Below are 17,405 nucleotides of genomic sequence, written 5' to 3'. Positions count from 1 at the left end.
TATGTGGGGGGGGGGGGGTTGCTAATTGAGCTGTTTATACCACTATCTATAAAGCTTTAATAATGCAGAAAGCTGACCCAACTCAGCAGTCTCCCAACTGACCTTATTATATAGTCTTGGATTTTTTTCTCTCCCAGCATTGGATAACCAACTGCAGATTTTTCTGTTGTTGAGGGTCAACAGTATAAAAAGGGTCCCCATTCAGGGCCACTTCTCAGGAAGAGGCCAGAGTCTGGGAGCCCAGAAGAGTCTGTCCCCACACAGTCCTGATTCTGTGGCTGACTTTGGACACGTCTATAAGGAAAAATCATCCTTCTTTTGCTATTCAAATCGGAAGATCAGAAGTTGTTTTTTGTTTGCTTGTTTGTTTGCCTTTCTGATCATTTCACAGCTCAAAACCAGTGCTTACTTTGAGGAAATTTTCAGCAATGATTGTGATTTAATGGGCTTCTTTGGCCAATCCCTCAATGTAAATAAGAAAAATGAAAAAAAAAATTAAAAGCCACCTGAAACCACAGCTTCCCTTTGCCAAAATGTATTTATTAATTAAAGGACAGGGGCAGAAAAACATGACATGGCCACAGCACTATGGTTCCAAAGAGGCAACTGAACCACAAAGCTAAACACTGGAATTTATAGACTCCAGTGGGAGCTAAAAAATCCCAGATGTGAGGGTACACCCGGCATTCATGGGTCTCTTGGGAATTTTCTCTTAAGCACACTCAGATACTGCCTTTGTCTCCACTTGGCTGTGTCTGCACCTCACAGACACAGCCAAGCGTTCTTCGGGTCTGACTACACCCTATTCTGTCTGTTGGTTTCTTTCACTCACTCGATGAGCACGTACAGAGGGTGCTGTGTTTCCCCAGGTGCTGAGCTGTGGAAGTACAAAGACAGAGGGGTATCATCCCTCTGCAGACACTCGCAGCCAAATAGGCTGCATTAGGAGAACAGCTAGATGAAACTGGTGGGCATGTGAAGAAAACAAATCCAGGGAAGATATTTTCAAAGTTTCATGGTGCCTCAGAGGCCTCCTAAAAGTTTTCCATCTTTTGGTTGAAACACACACACACACACGTACAGACACACACACACAAACAAACACACCCTATACACTCAGACTTGCACGCACAGCACCTTTACAGGATTCAATAATCATAGTAGTTATGAAAGACCCAACTCCGTGCGGAGTAGTAGAGGGCTTGGTGCCTCTTCTAGGGATTTCTGACCAAGGAGAGGAAACACTGATCACATCAAACCAACCGGAGGGAAATGCCCTGTCTGCCCTGCCGGTGAGCAGGCCCGTGAGGAGGGGTGCTCCTCTTACACTGTGAGCCCCCTTTAGCCATGAGCAGCGTGAAGGGTTAAGAGCTTGGGCTCAGTAGCCACTGTCCCAGACCCAAACTGTGGCATCTCCACTTACGAGCTGTGTGACCTTGAGCGTGTTACCAAATTCCGGTGTCCCATCTGTAAAATGATGATAATAAGAGAGCCTGACTCACTGGGGGCTTTGGAAAGATTAAACGCACGTTAGATAACTTGCAGTCCTCGCACTGAGAAAGTGCTCAGAAATACCTGATGATGATGATGATGACGATGATAAAGTTACATTCACTGCTAGTAACTCCTGTGCCTGGTGCAGAAAAGTCATTCAATAAATACTTACTTACAGAAAAAAAGGAAGGGGCGTGACACTGGACACACAAATGAGGCCAAACTGAAGCCTAAATTTTGACACAAAAGCACCTGCTTCCTAGTTTTATGAAACCCAGAATTTCAAAACCTTTTCATCAGAAGCATAAAACTCAAATTTCTGTAGCAGCCAGGCAGGTAACATAAAAGAATGAACTGTCATTTAGAGTCTGAGACAAAACAGGGCGCACTGGCCCCTCTGAGGGGACAGCCATACTCAGCTCCTAAAGAATATCGCCTCACTTTGAGAGAAGCCAGAAATCCAGATGCCCTGTGAAATACACCAAATCTTCCAACGACTAAGTCAGTTTCTTAAAAAAAAATACCCCATAGGTCAAATAACACAGAGCCTGCCAGTCAGATCTCAGGCTGCCTGCTTGCTGCCCCTGCCTTAATGGAAGCTGCTCTGTATTTGTGTCTTCCTTCTGAAATGTTCACCGGGGGCACAAGAGATGTGAGCCCCTTGGAGTCATCTCGGGGGTCCTGCTTTTCAGAGGATGCACGTGGGGTTAGGCCTCCACTTCTTGATGGTTTTGCTCTACAGTATATGCCCACCTAACGCGGGCTGCTTCGTTTCCCAAAGAATACTGACAATAAGTCTGGATTTTTAAAGCATGATTGTTTTCTGGCTGAAATAACAACAGTCTCCAACAATTCCTAACAACTTCCTCTGCTACCGCTATTACGGCAACCTGGAAAGAGGCTGATTCCATAGTTCACGTAGCTTTGTTTTGTTTGGAGGGAAAGTCTGGCCTTTTATAAAAATGTGGAACACTTAGCACTGGAATGATTTTTCCATAGCACTGATTATTGTACAGCAAGACACTTAACCATATGTCTTCGAAATGTGATTTTAAAAATTCTCCACTAACCATAAAAGGCAGACTCTGCCCTCTACTCTTTCCATATGAAGGTGATAATTTTCTGCAGGCTCACGAAGGCTGCGCTGGTTATGGCCAAGTACTTAGGGGAAACCTCATCACAAATGAGAGACCTGGGCTCCAATTCCAGCTCTGTTGCTTACTCACTAGCTATGTGACCTTGGCTAAGTCATTTAATTTCCAAAAGCTTCTATTCCCCCATCTGCAAAATAGGGGCCAAGACACCTCAGAGGGTGATTGGGAATATTAAATAAAATAACATACGTGTGGGCATAATCCAGACCCATAATAGGTATTTGCCATCAGTGTTGGTTGAATCTGAATCTCTGCTTCTCCTGCCACGAAGCTGCACTCCTGTTTCTGACCATGACATAACCCTCTGGCAATATCATTAACCTTCCTATCAAATTTGGCAGCTCTGTGGAAAACAAAAGGGCAAAGAAGCTGTAATTGTTTCATATAAACTTTTGGTTTTGTGTCCACAGTGGTATGAAAACTAGAGGGTGGAGGGTTGGATGACACTAGCCAGAGAGGAAGGAAGGGAGAAGTGAAGAGGCTGGACCAGAGCCCTGGGAGTGCTGCACTTAAGGGAGGGCAAAGAAGCTGTAATTGTTTCATATAAACTTTTGGTTTTGTGTCCACAGTGGTATGAAAACTAGAGGGTGGAGGGTTGGATGACACTAGCCAGAGAGGAAGGAAGGGAGAAGGGAAGAGGCTGGACCAGAGCCCTGGGAGTGCTGACACTTAAGGGACAAGCAGGGAAAGAGCACCGGGCATAGAGCACTGAAGGGGGAGCGATCAGAAGGAGCCCAAGACGGCCAGGGAAATGCTCTTGTAGACGCCACAGGAAGACGGTTCCAAGATGGCGTGTGTGGCCATCAGTGTTGTGAGGTCATGCTAGGAAGTCATAGAAGGCCTGAGAAATGTCCACTGAGTTATCAACAAGGAAGCAAAAAGAGCAATTTGACTGGACTGGAGCGTTGAGAGGACAGAAACCAGGTTTTGATGAGTCCAATCATGTGAGTACATTGAAAATCTGGTGACAACAAATTTAGACAGCTCTTCAAGAAGTTTGGTTGTGACGGAGAGGAGACAGAGAAGATAGAAGATAGCGGAGGACATGAGACTTAAGGTTTTCTTTAAGGAGACTTGACCACATTTGATTTGCAGGGGGTAAGGAGCCAGTTGAGAAGGAGAGGTTGACAATGAAGAAGAGAGAAGGTAGATAGAGCAAGAGTGTGGGAGAGAGAAGGCATAGATGGATGGAGCGAGGATTGGATATCAATGCAAAACTAGAGCCTAATTTAAAAAAATCATCTGTCACAAGTGTCCTCTGAACCAGCTGTCAGTACCACTCATGTTTAGACAGGGGCTAAGGAGGGTAAGGAGGGTTGAGGTAACCGAAATACACTTGGCAATCTGTTGCTATCCAAAAAAGGATCTTGCAAAACTTTGTCTTGTAGCCACAAATGAAACATTTGCCTTTACTCTTAGCCTAAAAGTCTGTCCTATCTGTTGAGTTTTCTAGCAAGCACAGGACTCAGTCTGCTAGTGTTTGTTCTTACTGGTACTACCCAATAGCCCAAACACTTTCATCAGGAGAGTGAGGTGATGTGTAATTAAAATTTGGTTGGAAAGGCTAATTGGAATCTTATCAAATATAAACCTTATTAGAGATCTCACATTACCTTATAAAATTTGGATAAAATAAGTCAATGAATGGGGCACTGACTTGATGGAGAACACTATGAAGTTCAGACTCTGGTCATTGCAAGAAGGCTGACTTTTCCCAAACTTTGTAGATCCTGGGTCAGTTTCTGACGGGGTTCCTGAATACTGATTCCTACTAGAAACACTTATAAGTTCAGGCTAAATAAAACACCAGGAAGAGGTTTCCTGGAACTGAGGAACTCTCCAAATACTGATGATTATGTTCATTTTCATCACTGACTCTGGATATTGGCCTTTCTTATTGGACCCAGAGATAACCTAGTCCAATTTCCTTTTTTAAATCAACCTTTTTCTTCCTCCGGATTATAAACCCACAAGCCATCCCTACTAAAATGCCTGCTTATTTCCTGCAAGATCTACTACAATCTGGACTCCCCGGTCAACGTGAGGAGTGGTAGGCTTTAGGCCCACCTGCTGACTACCTTTATGTTCCATTGCTTTTGGAGAAACACGAGAGGGACAGTGATAAGGTTGCTGGCCTTTCTGCAGCAAAAGCACAACAATTGCTTACCATGCAGACCCTCCTGCCTCTGCCTCTTTTCAGCTACATGACCTTGAACCAGTCAGAGTCTTGCTCTGCCTCAGTTTCTTCATCTATAACATGGCTCTTCCATGAGGAGTTAATGTGAGGATTAAATATGATTCCATGTGTAAGTGCCTAGTTTAGTGCTTGGTACACCTTAGTCCTCACTAAATGTAACTGTTACTATAAAAATACACCACAAGGGGTCAGGCTCAGCTGAGACCATCCCCATCTCTTGACAGATCAATTAGTTAATGATGTAAATATATCCAGGTTCTTTCCATTGTGCTTGAATGACATACTATCATCTTTGACATACCTGCTCTGCCCACCCGCCAACTTGCCCATCCCCAGCCATGGAGAAAAACATGCAGGGAAGAGAGTTTTGTTGTGATGAACCAGGAGTAGTTTTAAATCTATCGACCTAGTTAACCTAATCACAACCAAACAGGGAAACATAGAAATCCATCATGCCATCATTTTAAAAAACCTTCACAAAATTTTACTAGCTTGATATTAATAACCCATTAGAGCAAGTCAACTCAATCCATTAAATAGATCAACATTTTATTTATTTATTTATTTGTTTGTTTGTTATTTTAATTTTTAAAAAATTTTTATTGGAGTATAGTTGATTTACAATGTTGTGTTACTTTCAGGTATACAGCAAAGTGAATCAGCTATACATATACATATATCCACTCTTTTTTTTTAACATCTTTATTGGAGTATATTTATTTTACAATGCTGTGTTAGTTTCTGCTGTAAAACAAGGTGAATCAGCTGTATGTATACATATATCCTCATATCCCCTCCCTCTTGCTTCTCTCTCCCACCCTCCCTATCCCACCCCTCTAGGTGGTCACAAAGCACCGAGCTGATCTCCCTGTGATATGCAGCTGCTTCCCACTAGCTATCTATTTTACATTTGGTAGTGTCTATATGTCCATGCCACTCTCTCACTTCGTCCCAGCTTACCCTTCCGCCTCCCCATGTCCTCAAGTCCATTCTCTACGGCTACGTCTTGATTCCTGTCCTACCCCTAGGCTCTTCAGAACCATTTCTTTTTTATAGACTCCATATATATGTGTTAGCATATGGCATTTGTTTTTCTCTTTCTGACTTATTTCACTCTGTATGACAGACTCTGGGTCCGTCCACCTCACTACAAATATCCCAATTTTGTTTCTTTTTATGGCTGAGTAATATTCCATTGTATATATGTGCCACACTTCTTTATCCATTCATCTGTTGATGGACACTTAGGTTGCTTCCATGTCCTGGCTATTGTAAGTAGTGCTGCAGTGAACATTGTGGTACATGACTCTATTTGAATTATGGTTTTCTCAGGGTATATGCCCAGTAGTGGGATTGCTGGGTCATATGGTAGTTCTATTTTTAGTTTTTTAAGGAACCTCCATACTGTTCTCTGTAGTGGCTATATCAGTTTACATTCCCACCAACAGTGCAAGAGGGTTCCTTTTTCTCCACACCCTCTCCAGCATTTATTGTTTGTAGATTTTTTGATGATGGCCATTCTGACTCGTGTGAGGTGATATCTCATTGTAGTTTTGATTTGCCTTTCTCTAATGATTAGTGATGTTAAGCATCCTTTCATGTGTTTGTTGGCAATCTGTATATTTTCTTTGGTGAAATGTCTATTTAGATCTTCTGCCCATTTTTGGATTGGGTTGTTTGTTTCTTTGATATTGAGCTACATGAGCTGCTTGTGTATTTTGGAGATTAGTCCTTTGCCAGTTGCTTCATTTGCAAATATTTTCTCCCATTCTGAGTGTTGTCTTTTCATCTTGTTTATGTTTTCCTTTGCTGTGCAAAAGGTTTTAAGTTTCATTAGGTCCCATTTGTTTATTTTTGTTTTTATTTCCATTTCTCTAGGAGGTGGGTCAAAAAGAATCTTGCTGTGATTTATGTCATAGAGTGTTCCTGCCTATGTTTTCCTCTAAGAGTTTGATAGTGTCTGGCCTTACATTTAGGTCTTTAATCCATTTTGAGTTTATTCTTGTGTATGGTGTTAGGGAGTGTTCTAATTTCATTCTTTTACATGTAGTGGTCCAGTTTTCCCAACACCACTTATTGAAGAGGCTGTCTTTTCTCCAGTGTATATTCTTACCTCCTTTATCAAAGATTAGGTGACCATATGTGCGTGGGTTTCTCTCTGGGCTTCTATCCTGTTCCATTGATCTATACTTCTGTTTTTGTGCCAGTACCATACTGTCTTGATTACTGTGGCTTTGTAGTATAGTCTGAAGTCAGGGAGCCTGGTTCCTCCAGCTCCGTTTTTCTCTCTCAAGATTGCTTTGGCTATTCGGGGTCTTTTGTGTTTCCATACTGATTGTGAAATTTTTTGTTCTAGTTCTGTGGAAAATGCCATTGGTAGTTTGACAGGAGTTGCACTGAATCTGTAGACTGCTTTGAGTAATGTAGTCATTTTCACAATGTTACTTCTTCCAATCCGAGAACATGGTATGGTATATCTCTCCATCTGTTTTCTTTCATCAGTATCTTATAGTTTTCTACATACAGGTCTTTTGTCTCCTTAGGTAGGTTTATTCCTAGGTATTTTATTCTTTTTGTTGCAATAGTAAATGGAGTGTTTCCTTAATTTCTCTTTCAGATAATTCATCATTAGTGTATAGGAGTGCGAGAGATTTCTGTGCATTAAGTTTATATCCTGTTACTTTACCAAATTCATTGATTAGCTCTAGTAGTTTTCTGGTAGCGTCTTTATGATTCTCTTTGTATACTATCATGTTATCTGCAAACAGTGACAGTTTTACTTCTTTCCTGATTTGGATTCCTTTTATTTCTTTTTCTTCTCTGATTGCTGTGGCTAAAACTTCCCAAACTATGTTGAATAATAGTGGTGACAGTGGGCAGGCTTGTCTTCTTCCTGATCTTAGTGGAAACGGTTTGAGTTTTTCACCACTGAGAACGATGTTTGGCTGTGGGTTTGCCATATACGGCCTTTATTATGTTGAGGTAGGTTCCCTCTACGCCTACTTTCTAAAGAGTTTTTATCAAAAATGGGTGTTGATTTCTGTAGAAAGCTTTTTCTGTGTCTATTGAGATTATCATGTGGTTTTTCTCCCTCAATTTGTTAATATGGTTTATCACATCGATTGATTTGCATATATTGAAGAATCCTTGCATTCCTGGGATAAACCCCACTTGATCATGGTGTATGATCCTTTTACAGTGCTGTTGGATTCTGTTTGCTAGTATTTTGTTGAGGATTTTTGCATCTATGTTCATCAGTGATACTGGTCTGTAATTTTCTCTTTTTGTAGTATCTTTGTCTGGTTTTGGTATCAGGGTGATGGTGGCCTCGTAGAATGTGTTTGGGAGTGTTCCTCCCTCTGCTATAGTTTGGAAGTGTCTGAGAAGGATGGGTGTTAGCTCTTCTCTGTTTGATAGAATTCACCTGTGAAGCCATCTGGTCCTGGGCTTTTGTTTGTTGGAAGATTTTTAATCACAGTCTCAATTTCAGTGCTTGTGGTTGACCTGTTTATATTTTCTATTTCTTCCTGGTTCAGTCTCAGAAGGTTGTGCTTTTCTAGAATTTGTCCATTTCTTCCAGGTTGTCCATTTTATTGGCATAGAGTTGCTTGTAGTAATCCCTCATGATCCTCTGTATTTCTGCAGTGTCAGTTGTTACATCTTTTTCATTTCTAATTCTATTGATTTGAGTCTTCTCCCTTTTTTTCTTGATGAGTTTGGCTGTTTATCAATTTTATCTTCTCAAAGAACCAGCTTTTGAGAACCAGTCCCGTCCCTATGCTTCTGTCTGCGTTTATTCTTTCCTCTTTTGCCCTACCCAGGACGTGGGGACTTTCTTGCCTTTTGGGAGGTCTGAGGTCTTCTGCCAGCGTTCAGTAGATGTTCTGTAGGAGCTGTTCCACATGTAGATGTATTTTTGATGTATTTGTTGGGAGGAAGGTGATCTCCACGTCTTACTCCTCTGCCATTTTGAAGGTCCTCCTCTTCTTAGTTTTTAGTATTAAAGATTTTCTCTTTTAATGACGCATGCAGAGTCTTTGTATTGCACAATGTGAAGGAGTGCATTCATATTGTAATTAATGCTGGAATGCTGAAGCTCTGAATGCACTCATACACAGGCATGAATCCTCAAGAAGAGATGAAAGCAGATGAGAGAAGTCAACAAAATATGGGGATGCTCACAATCCAGCATTGATGTTGCAGAATGGACAACATTCCTCCTAGTTGTGATACTGTGATCCAGGCTCCTTTCATTTGGGGTCTTTCCATTTTTCACCACATGGCTACTGAGTCTATCCTAGGAGCTTTCTCTAGTCCATCCAGCTCACCTTTAATTTATTTGATCAGAATCAGCACAGTGGATCCCAGGTGATGGTTTTTCACATGCACTTTTTGAAACTCTTGTCTCATCGGGTGCCGCGTGCAAAGGCCTTGCACTCAGCACTTCAGATCAGAGTTCCTCGTGTGAAATGGCTATGCAGACTACTCAGCTTGTCTGGGATAAGCACCACGCACAGCACTGCTATCCACTCTTTTTTTTTTTTTTAAGGTTCTTTTCCCATATAGGCCATTACAGAGTATTGAGTAGAGTTCCCTGTGCTATACAGCAGGTCTTATTAGTTATCTATTTTATATATAGTAGTGTGTATATGTCAATCCCAATATTCAAATTAATCCCTCCCCCTTAAACAGATCGACATTTTATATCTAGTTTATTTTGAAGACTAGTCTAAGAAGTTACCTTGCTCTAGATCAAAAATTCACTGGGTACTCTCTTGGGATGGCTTTGTAGTTAGTGATTACACTTGCTGTATGTTATTTTTAGAAAAACAGTGTTTCAACCTTAAAGAACTTTGAGGCCCCGCAGTAGAGCAGACCCCAAGTTACTTTTTACAAAGACCAGGCTCCCCTATGCTTACTCTCTTGGGCCTTCCTCCAAAACAGGGTAGGGTGGCCTTCTATTTAAGTTCCAGGCACTGTTAAGCCCCTCCCTTTTCATAAAATGTAAATCTAAGTCCTCCTCTCTTTGCCGTTGCAATGTTTCTGACTGTATATCAGGCCAGCACGTAAAATAACTAATTCCAATATTTATCAATTACACTGGGGCTAATATTAGAACAAAGTATATGAAAGATTGTTGAAGGAAGTGCAGTTTTTTGGTTTCTCAAAATCAGCGGTTTCTACAGATCCATAAATGCCTAAGATCTTCATATATGGTTTTCCATGTACCCTTCCTATCTTCCTGAACATGAGCTTTAGTCAGGTTTTCAGGAGAGTCAGAAACCGCTGCTCTAGATTTTCTGTAATGTGTTCCCCAATCAAGCCAGAGTTGAGAACCTGACACGTGCCACTTTCCTCTGGCCCCCATGAAACCCATGGCTGAACTTACTCTAAGGATGTTATCAAAATATTGCTAATTCCATACAAGTTTTTCTTATGAAAATTCATAGAATATATTTCTTTATGGCATTACAACTAGGAATAGATGTGAACGGATTGTTTTCCACGAAGAGTAATATACGCTGTTCGTTATTAGCTGCTAGAAAGTTTAGGGCCAAGCCCTTGACCCACCTCCAACATAAGCAGTTAGGACTTCGCAACATATATTTTGTGTTCCTTGATATTGGGGTCTGAGAGATGGACGACTAAATAACACCCCTTTCCTCCTGCCTGGCTTCTAAACTATGTGAGAAATCAATACTGGAGACAGAGAGATGGAGGTCCAAATGTCAGCTTTATTACCAAGTAAAGCTGGGTGGGAGAACTCAGCTGAGGAGTGAGGAGAAATGGACCGGTAACATTCCATCCTGACTTCCACAGACTTGCCCATCGAGTCACAGATTGTGGCTGAAAGGCCTCGCCCTCCTCTACAGGGGGATGTGAAGTCTCTGCAGACAGGCACACTCTCCCCAGAGGAGAGAGCATCTCAATCCTTTATCCCAAAGGCACAATCAGAAAAACCATCTGGCCCTGGAACCTGGCTTACCTCCCCGAATGAGGGGCTGGGGCAAGAGGCAGGAGCATGGCTCTATGGAGACCCTCCCATATGGGGAGGGGCAGCCGTTACCCCCAACACTGACCTTTCTCCTTTTTTCTTTCCGACCTTCATTCTCCCTTTGCCCAATTTCCTTAACTGTTTAGCTAATTGCATCATATATATTTTTGTAAAATTCTTTACATTCTTTTTGGAATAGCTTGGGTCAAATAATTTAACTAAAGAATTTATTCTAAAATCGTAGGAATCCTAATATTTTTCTGGCATGAGATAGCAAGACTCCACACATTTAGAGTGCTTCAAGAGGAAGGCACCAGAGGAGTCTGGAAATGAGCGAATTTTTTTCCGGGGCCTCTGTGTGCCTTGTCTATCTTTAATACCAGCTTTTTAAGCTCTGTCTTTTAAAAACCCAAAGAGATCTATACTTCAAGCCTATTAACATGTGTTGCCTCAGAGTAGCTATCGTTAATATCTTTAGTGAAGACAGATATTACAAAATGTTCTATCACAAACCCACTTTGTACAGGTAACCAAAAAATAGATAAGTCGGTCTTCATTAAAATGAAAGATTTTTGTGCATCAAAGAAAACTATCAACAGATAGAAAGACAACCTACAGAATGGGAGAAAATATTTGCAAATCATATTCCTGATATATATGTAGAATATCCAGACTATATTAAAAAAATACCAACTTAACAAAAAAAAATATTAAACAATCCAATTCAAAACAGGCAAAGGACTTGAATAGACATTTATCAAAAAAGGATATACAAATGACCAACAAACACATGAAAAAGATGCTCTGCATCAGTAACCATCAGTGAAATGAAAATCAAGACCACAATGAGATACCAGTTCACACTTACTGGGATAACTGCAATTTTTTGAAAATGGAAAATAACAATTGTAGAAGAGGATTTGGAGAAACTGGGACCTTCAGACATTGCTGCTAGGAGTATTTAGTGGTTCAGCCACTGAGGGAAATAGTTTGGCGGTTCCTCAAAAAGTTAAACATAGAATTACCATATGAACCAGCAACTCCACTTCTAGGTAAAATCCCAGAAAAAAATTGAAAACAGGGACTCAAATGAAGACTTTTACAGAAATGTTCATAGCAGCACTCCTCGCGATAGCCAAAAGGTAGAGAAACCCAAATGTCCATCAATGGATATATGGATAAACAAATTATGGTACTTTCATATAATGGAATATTATTCAGCCATAAAAGCTAATGAAGTGGGCTTCCCTGGTGGCGCAGCGGTTGAGAGTCCGCCTGCTGATGCGGGGTACACGGGTTCGTGCCCCGGTCTGGGAGGATCCCGCATGCCGCGGAGCGGCTGGGCCCGTGAGCCATGGCCGCTGAGCCTGCGCGTCCGGAGCCTGTGCTCTGCAGCGGGAGAGGCCACAGCGGTGAGAGGCCCGTGTACCGCAAAAACAAACAAACAAACAAACAAACAAACAAACAAAAAGCTAATGAAGTACTGATATATGTTACAAAATAGATGAACCTTGAAAACATTATGTAAGTGGAAAAAAGCCAGACACAAAAGGGCAAGTATTGTGTGATGCCACTTATATGAGGTACCTAGAATAGGCAGATTCATAGACAGAAAATAGATAAGAGGTTACCTGGGGAAGGGTGAGAAGAGGAGAGGTATAGGGAGCTATTGTTAAGTGGGTACAGAGGTCCTGTTTGGAGTGATGAAAGAATTTTGAAAATAGCAGTGATAGTTGCACAGCATTATGAATGTAATTAATTCCACCAAAACGTACACTTCAAAATGTTTAAAATTTTGTCATATAAATATATATATATATATATAAAACATATAAATAGCATTTTATGTTATTAAGTGTTAATATTAAATTAAACAAATTTTAGTTATATATTTTACCACGACAAAAAAATAACCATTCAAAATTGACAACAGTTAAAATTGTATTTAGGGAATCTAACAGTCTTTCCTTTACTTTTCTCAGCAGACACCTTGCTGGAATAGTGAAATGCAATGGCGTTTAAATAGTTAAATGCAAACGCCATTTAACTTTGATAAAGTTAAGTTTATCAAATTAAACTTTAAATAATAGATGTCGATATTTTAAAATAAAAAACCAAGATGATTAGCAGGTGGCGAGACAGCTTTTTTCTGTGTTTCCTTCTGAAAGTAACAGGAAATAAAAATGAAAAGCAGGTAGATTTTGCTGCCCAAAAGAATGTATAGGGGCTTCCCTCGTGGCGCAGTGGTTGAGAATCTGCCTGCTAATGCAGGGGACACGGGTTCGAGCCCTGGTCTGGGAAGATCCCACATGCCGCGGAGCAACTAGGCCCGTGAGCCACAACTACTGAGCCTGCGCGTCTGGAGCCTGTGCTCCGCAACAAGAGAGGCCGCGATAGTGAGAGGCCCGCGCACCGCAATGAAGAGTGGCCCCCGCTCGCCGCAACTAGAGAAAGCCCTCTCACAGAAACAAAGACCCAGCACAGCCAAAACTAAATGAATAAACAAATGTGGGGCTTGTATAACTTATAGTTACCATTGAATTGTGGTCAAATCTCATTATTCACATCCCACGAAAGGGATGTTAGCTAGTTTAAGTTTAGTCAACTGGTGTTGATATTAACACGTGGAATGCAGCGAAATCTTTCCCAGTGTTGTTGGGAAACCATTTACCCCTTCTATTCCTTGAATGTTTAGTTTCTTTCCTTAGGAGCTGCCAGTATTATGCAGGTAACACAGGACCTCACCATCATCCCCTTTAAGCTGCAGCATTGCAGACAACGGTTCACGTGCAACCCTGCTTCTTTTGCAGAGCATAGGAAACTTGGAAACATGACTGTGACCGTGAAGAAGACCGTCCCCTCTCCTGAGGCTGTGCAGATTCTCTACCAGCGAATGAGATACGAGTACGAGTTCTACCACTACGTCAAGGAGCAGTTCCACCTGCTGAAGCGCAAGTTCGGACTGAAGTCCCGGGTCAGCCACCCCGTACTGAGACCCCAGTTCTTCCTTCCGACCCCACTGGAAACAGAGGAGCCGATTGATGACGAGGAACAGGACGATGAGAAGTGGCTCGAAGATATTTATAAGAGGTGATGCCAGCTCTGTGTTGCCTCCAATGGCTTAATCTCCCTTTCCAGAAAGTTTTTTGTTTGGGGAAGAAAAATCCTTAAGGGATGAAATTAATCCTCGGCAGCCTTAAAAAGAACAAAACGTTCCCACAGGTTGGGGTCATTGGGAGATGCCCGGTTTTGCGGGTTTTATTTGTTTGATTTTATTCTGTGTTTTTCTGGCTCCTTGGGTCCTTCTGAGGTACACGACATGGCTCCGTCACAAGGCATCTCGTCATAAAATAGCTTTTCTTCCCCTAGCATAAACGAGAGAAAGCGGAGAAATAGAGCCTATAGCCCAATAACTTATCATTTGTAAGATGACCCATAAAAATATTACCTCAGTGGTAGGAAACCTCCAGACTTGTATATTTCAGTAGAAACACAAAACCAGTTCAGAGACCAGGGAATCTACTCTAGAAGGATCTAAGAGGAGGTCAGACAGATAAGGACATCAGAAGGAAGGATGTCCCTGGGTAAGTGGTTTCTGCCCACATGGGTAGAATTCTGCCTCTGGTCCATCTCAGGGGACACTTTCACCAAGAGCAGCACACTTATTATCTCTGAAAGAGCAAGTAGGCTTGTGCCACACCCTTCACCAGTCTAGAGCCTTGAGTACCTCTCAAGGTCAAAGCGCACGGCAAACTCCATTGAGACATTTCATTTCCGAGCACCATTCTGACAGATTTCAAAGTAGCATAGCCAGGAAGAGTTTGTTGGCTGTGTAAAGAAGAGAATAGGCAAGACAGATCAACTCTGGAGGACATGTGGCCTAGGAAAATGGCATGGCTGTGTCCTTTGCACCCTATATGAAGCATGTCTCTTACCAGCATTGCTTTAACTGGAAACCCAGGAACCAATTTAGCTCTGACATTTGACTCCTGTGGCATAAGTTCCAAGTCTGACCACAGACGATGCAGGATCTATCAGGCACACCCCTGGCCAGCTGTGTCCCAAAGTAGCTGGTATCTTTTAACCTTCTAATCCCTTAAGAGGTACTTGTTTTTGGTGTTTTGGGGGCTCAGAAAGGGATACTGAGTTCTGTGCAGGCAGCAGTCGAAATACAGTTCCACTTTTTATGGAAGCAAGTCCCTGCTGAGAACCCTTACTAGGACATCGGGAAGAGAAGCAGGAGCTTCTGGGTAAGAGACTGCTTGGCTAGATTTATGAGTAGTTGTCTGCCCCCAATGTGATCCGAGTAGAAGTCGGACAGTTCCATTCCTCCAAAATATCTCTTCCCCATCCCATTCCCATCACCTGCCCATCTCCGTGATGCCTTGGTTCAGTCATTAGAAATCTATTTCTTTGGATTTGAGATGTTTTCATCTTTGACCACCCCCACCCCCGAAAATACATACACTCTTGGGTGGATAATATACAGCCAGCTGAGAAGCAGGGGTGCAGGTGCTGGTGACAGGCAAGGTACTTGGGACAAATTCTGTCTCCTTCATGGTTTTTTCCCCTAGAGCCAGCCCCTCAAGAGCACTAGCAAAGTGTGAGTTGGGAAAAATAGTGAATACGACTCTGACTTTACACAAGCTACACATTTTCTGCTTTTCAGAAACCAGCAAGTCTCTCTAGAATTTTTTCTTCGTTCACTAAAATTGGACGGTAGCCAAGATATAAAGCAAGTCATTTGGAACCTGTCAAGTGTGCACTAAAGCTACTTTATTATGAGATGTATTGAGAAGGCTCCACCCCGCAGGAGTCCAGTGAAGGCTGGGACCACAGAGGCACAGAGTCCAGCATTTGGCCACTTGTGGGCCTCCTTTCTGCCTCAGAGAACTGGGGCAGGGAAGTGATGAAGGGAAGTGTTCTTAGAAGAGGAAATATCCTTTGTCCTGTTTAGAGAGACCAGGGCCCTACCGTTAGGCTTACTTTAAAAATCAACCCAGAGAAGAGCTATCATACTCAACAACAGAGCACGAGCTGCTGCCTGGTACCTTGTGAGTCCATTCCTTTGAAATCGCATATAAAGAATGATCGTTAGTTAACACACTGTGCAATCTCATTATCTGAAAATAAGGTCTGCTAAGTGTTCTCTGCTGTTGTCAGCACATCAGGACAATTCGTCATTTAAAAAAATGCGTCCTCTTAGTGCAAGTTCACATGGGCACTTCTACCTGTGTGTTCAAAGGCATTTATTGTCAGCAGTGATCATTATAACATCACAGCGAACGAGGCTGGCTGATTTACTTACAGGGCCTTAATGTAATTTTGCCCCAGCAAACAGCCTCTAGGCCCTAAAAGTCAAGGCACTTCATCAGTTTATCTGGCACACACGACAACGTTTCTTTGGCCCTGAGCCCAACAGTTTGTATTTCATGAAATATATTGTACATTTTACATAGTTTAATTTAAAAAATACATTTTAAGCTGGTTGATCTTTGACTGCCTTATTTATTATAAGCTTTCAGCACATTCCAAGGTTTTAGTTACTCAGGAAGGAGTTAATTAAAATGATTTTATTTTGGTCTGATGGATGTTTTTTAAAAGGAAAATTATTATTATGAACCTTCAGCCTACTTTCCTTGAGTGCCGTAAAAGTGCTTGTAAATTGTTTTGTTTTGTTTTTTAAGAAGAAAAAATGGTGTTTGACATTGATGGAAATTCAAAAATATATATGGAACTGAAACATTAGCTTAGCTAAAATAAAAGCAATCTGTGTTTGAGATGAAGTGTTCCTTAACTTATTCATTACCCGTATAAATAAATGAATATAAATAAGTTGAAATTTTTTCCATTCTGTCGATAGCTGGAGATCAAGGTGCCTGCAGATCCTCACTGCCCCCTCAGCCTTCTTAGTAGGCCAGGCTTCTTCCTTAAGATGTGATTTTGGGAAAGATGTATTTTTAACAATCTAGAAACTCTTATAATTAGATGACACTAAACACCTGCTGGCTTCGTTGCAATGTGCACTGGTTGGTTGGGTGTCAGGGTGCTTCATCGGAATCCCCAGCCATGATAGTGGGGTATCTATGCTGCCCACCTGCAGTCACGTGGGAAAATAAGGCTGTGCCATCCCACGTCGCTCGGCGAGTACTCTGATCTCCTTCCCAGGCATGTAGAGCCTCGAAAGGTGGGTGATTCTAACCTCCCAAGTGAGCAGCCTCTAATGCAGAAATGCTCTTCCTGAGAAGTTTCACTGCTGCATCAAATGGAACTCACAGAGAGAGAGAGAGAGGGAATCCCCATGCTTTCTAAATACTGGACACTCCAGTCCAACTCCATGTGACTATTTTGTAAAAGAAAAGAACCAGAATCTTGGTACTAGATGAAAGAAAAATCCATTTTGGTAAAAATAGCATGCTTAACTCCAAGTAAGAATCTGAGAGTCTTAAACAGCAAAGTGATAAGTGGTTACCTTTCTTTTATCAGTTAATTTGTCTGTAACCCAGTCACAAGATGTTTGACTCTGAGTGAACTTTAAAGGCAAAAGTACTAAACAAAACCAGGA

General features: G+C 41.7%; 1 protein-coding gene across 2 annotated transcripts in view; it reads left to right on the top strand.

Annotated features, from left to right (window-relative positions):
- The window catches only part of UST (uronyl 2-sulfotransferase), a 286,999-nt gene extending 271,112 nt beyond the window's left edge, over nt 1-15,887 (top strand). The window contains exons 8-9 of one of the 2 annotated variants that reach the window (XM_007458766.1): nt 13,651-13,930; nt 15,510-15,887. In XM_007458766.1, the coding sequence (XP_007458828.1) occupies nt 13,651-13,930; nt 15,510-15,609 (380 nt within the window). In that variant the 3' untranslated portion in view covers nt 15,610-15,887. Of the gene's footprint in view, nt 1-13,650; nt 13,935-15,509 lie in introns of those variants that run through there. The other variant, XM_007458767.1, reaches the window with a different exon arrangement.
- The last annotated feature ends 1,518 nt before the right edge of the window (nt 15,888-17,405 follow it).

This window comes from Lipotes vexillifer, unplaced genomic scaffold (genome assembly GCF_000442215.2).
Source record: "Lipotes vexillifer unplaced genomic scaffold, Lipotes_vexillifer_v1.1 scaffold639, whole genome shotgun sequence".
Lineage (NCBI taxonomy): Eukaryota > Metazoa > Chordata > Mammalia > Artiodactyla > Lipotidae > Lipotes > Lipotes vexillifer.
Note: the sequence above shows the minus strand (reverse complement) of the source record. Positions and strands in the feature narration are given on the sequence as shown.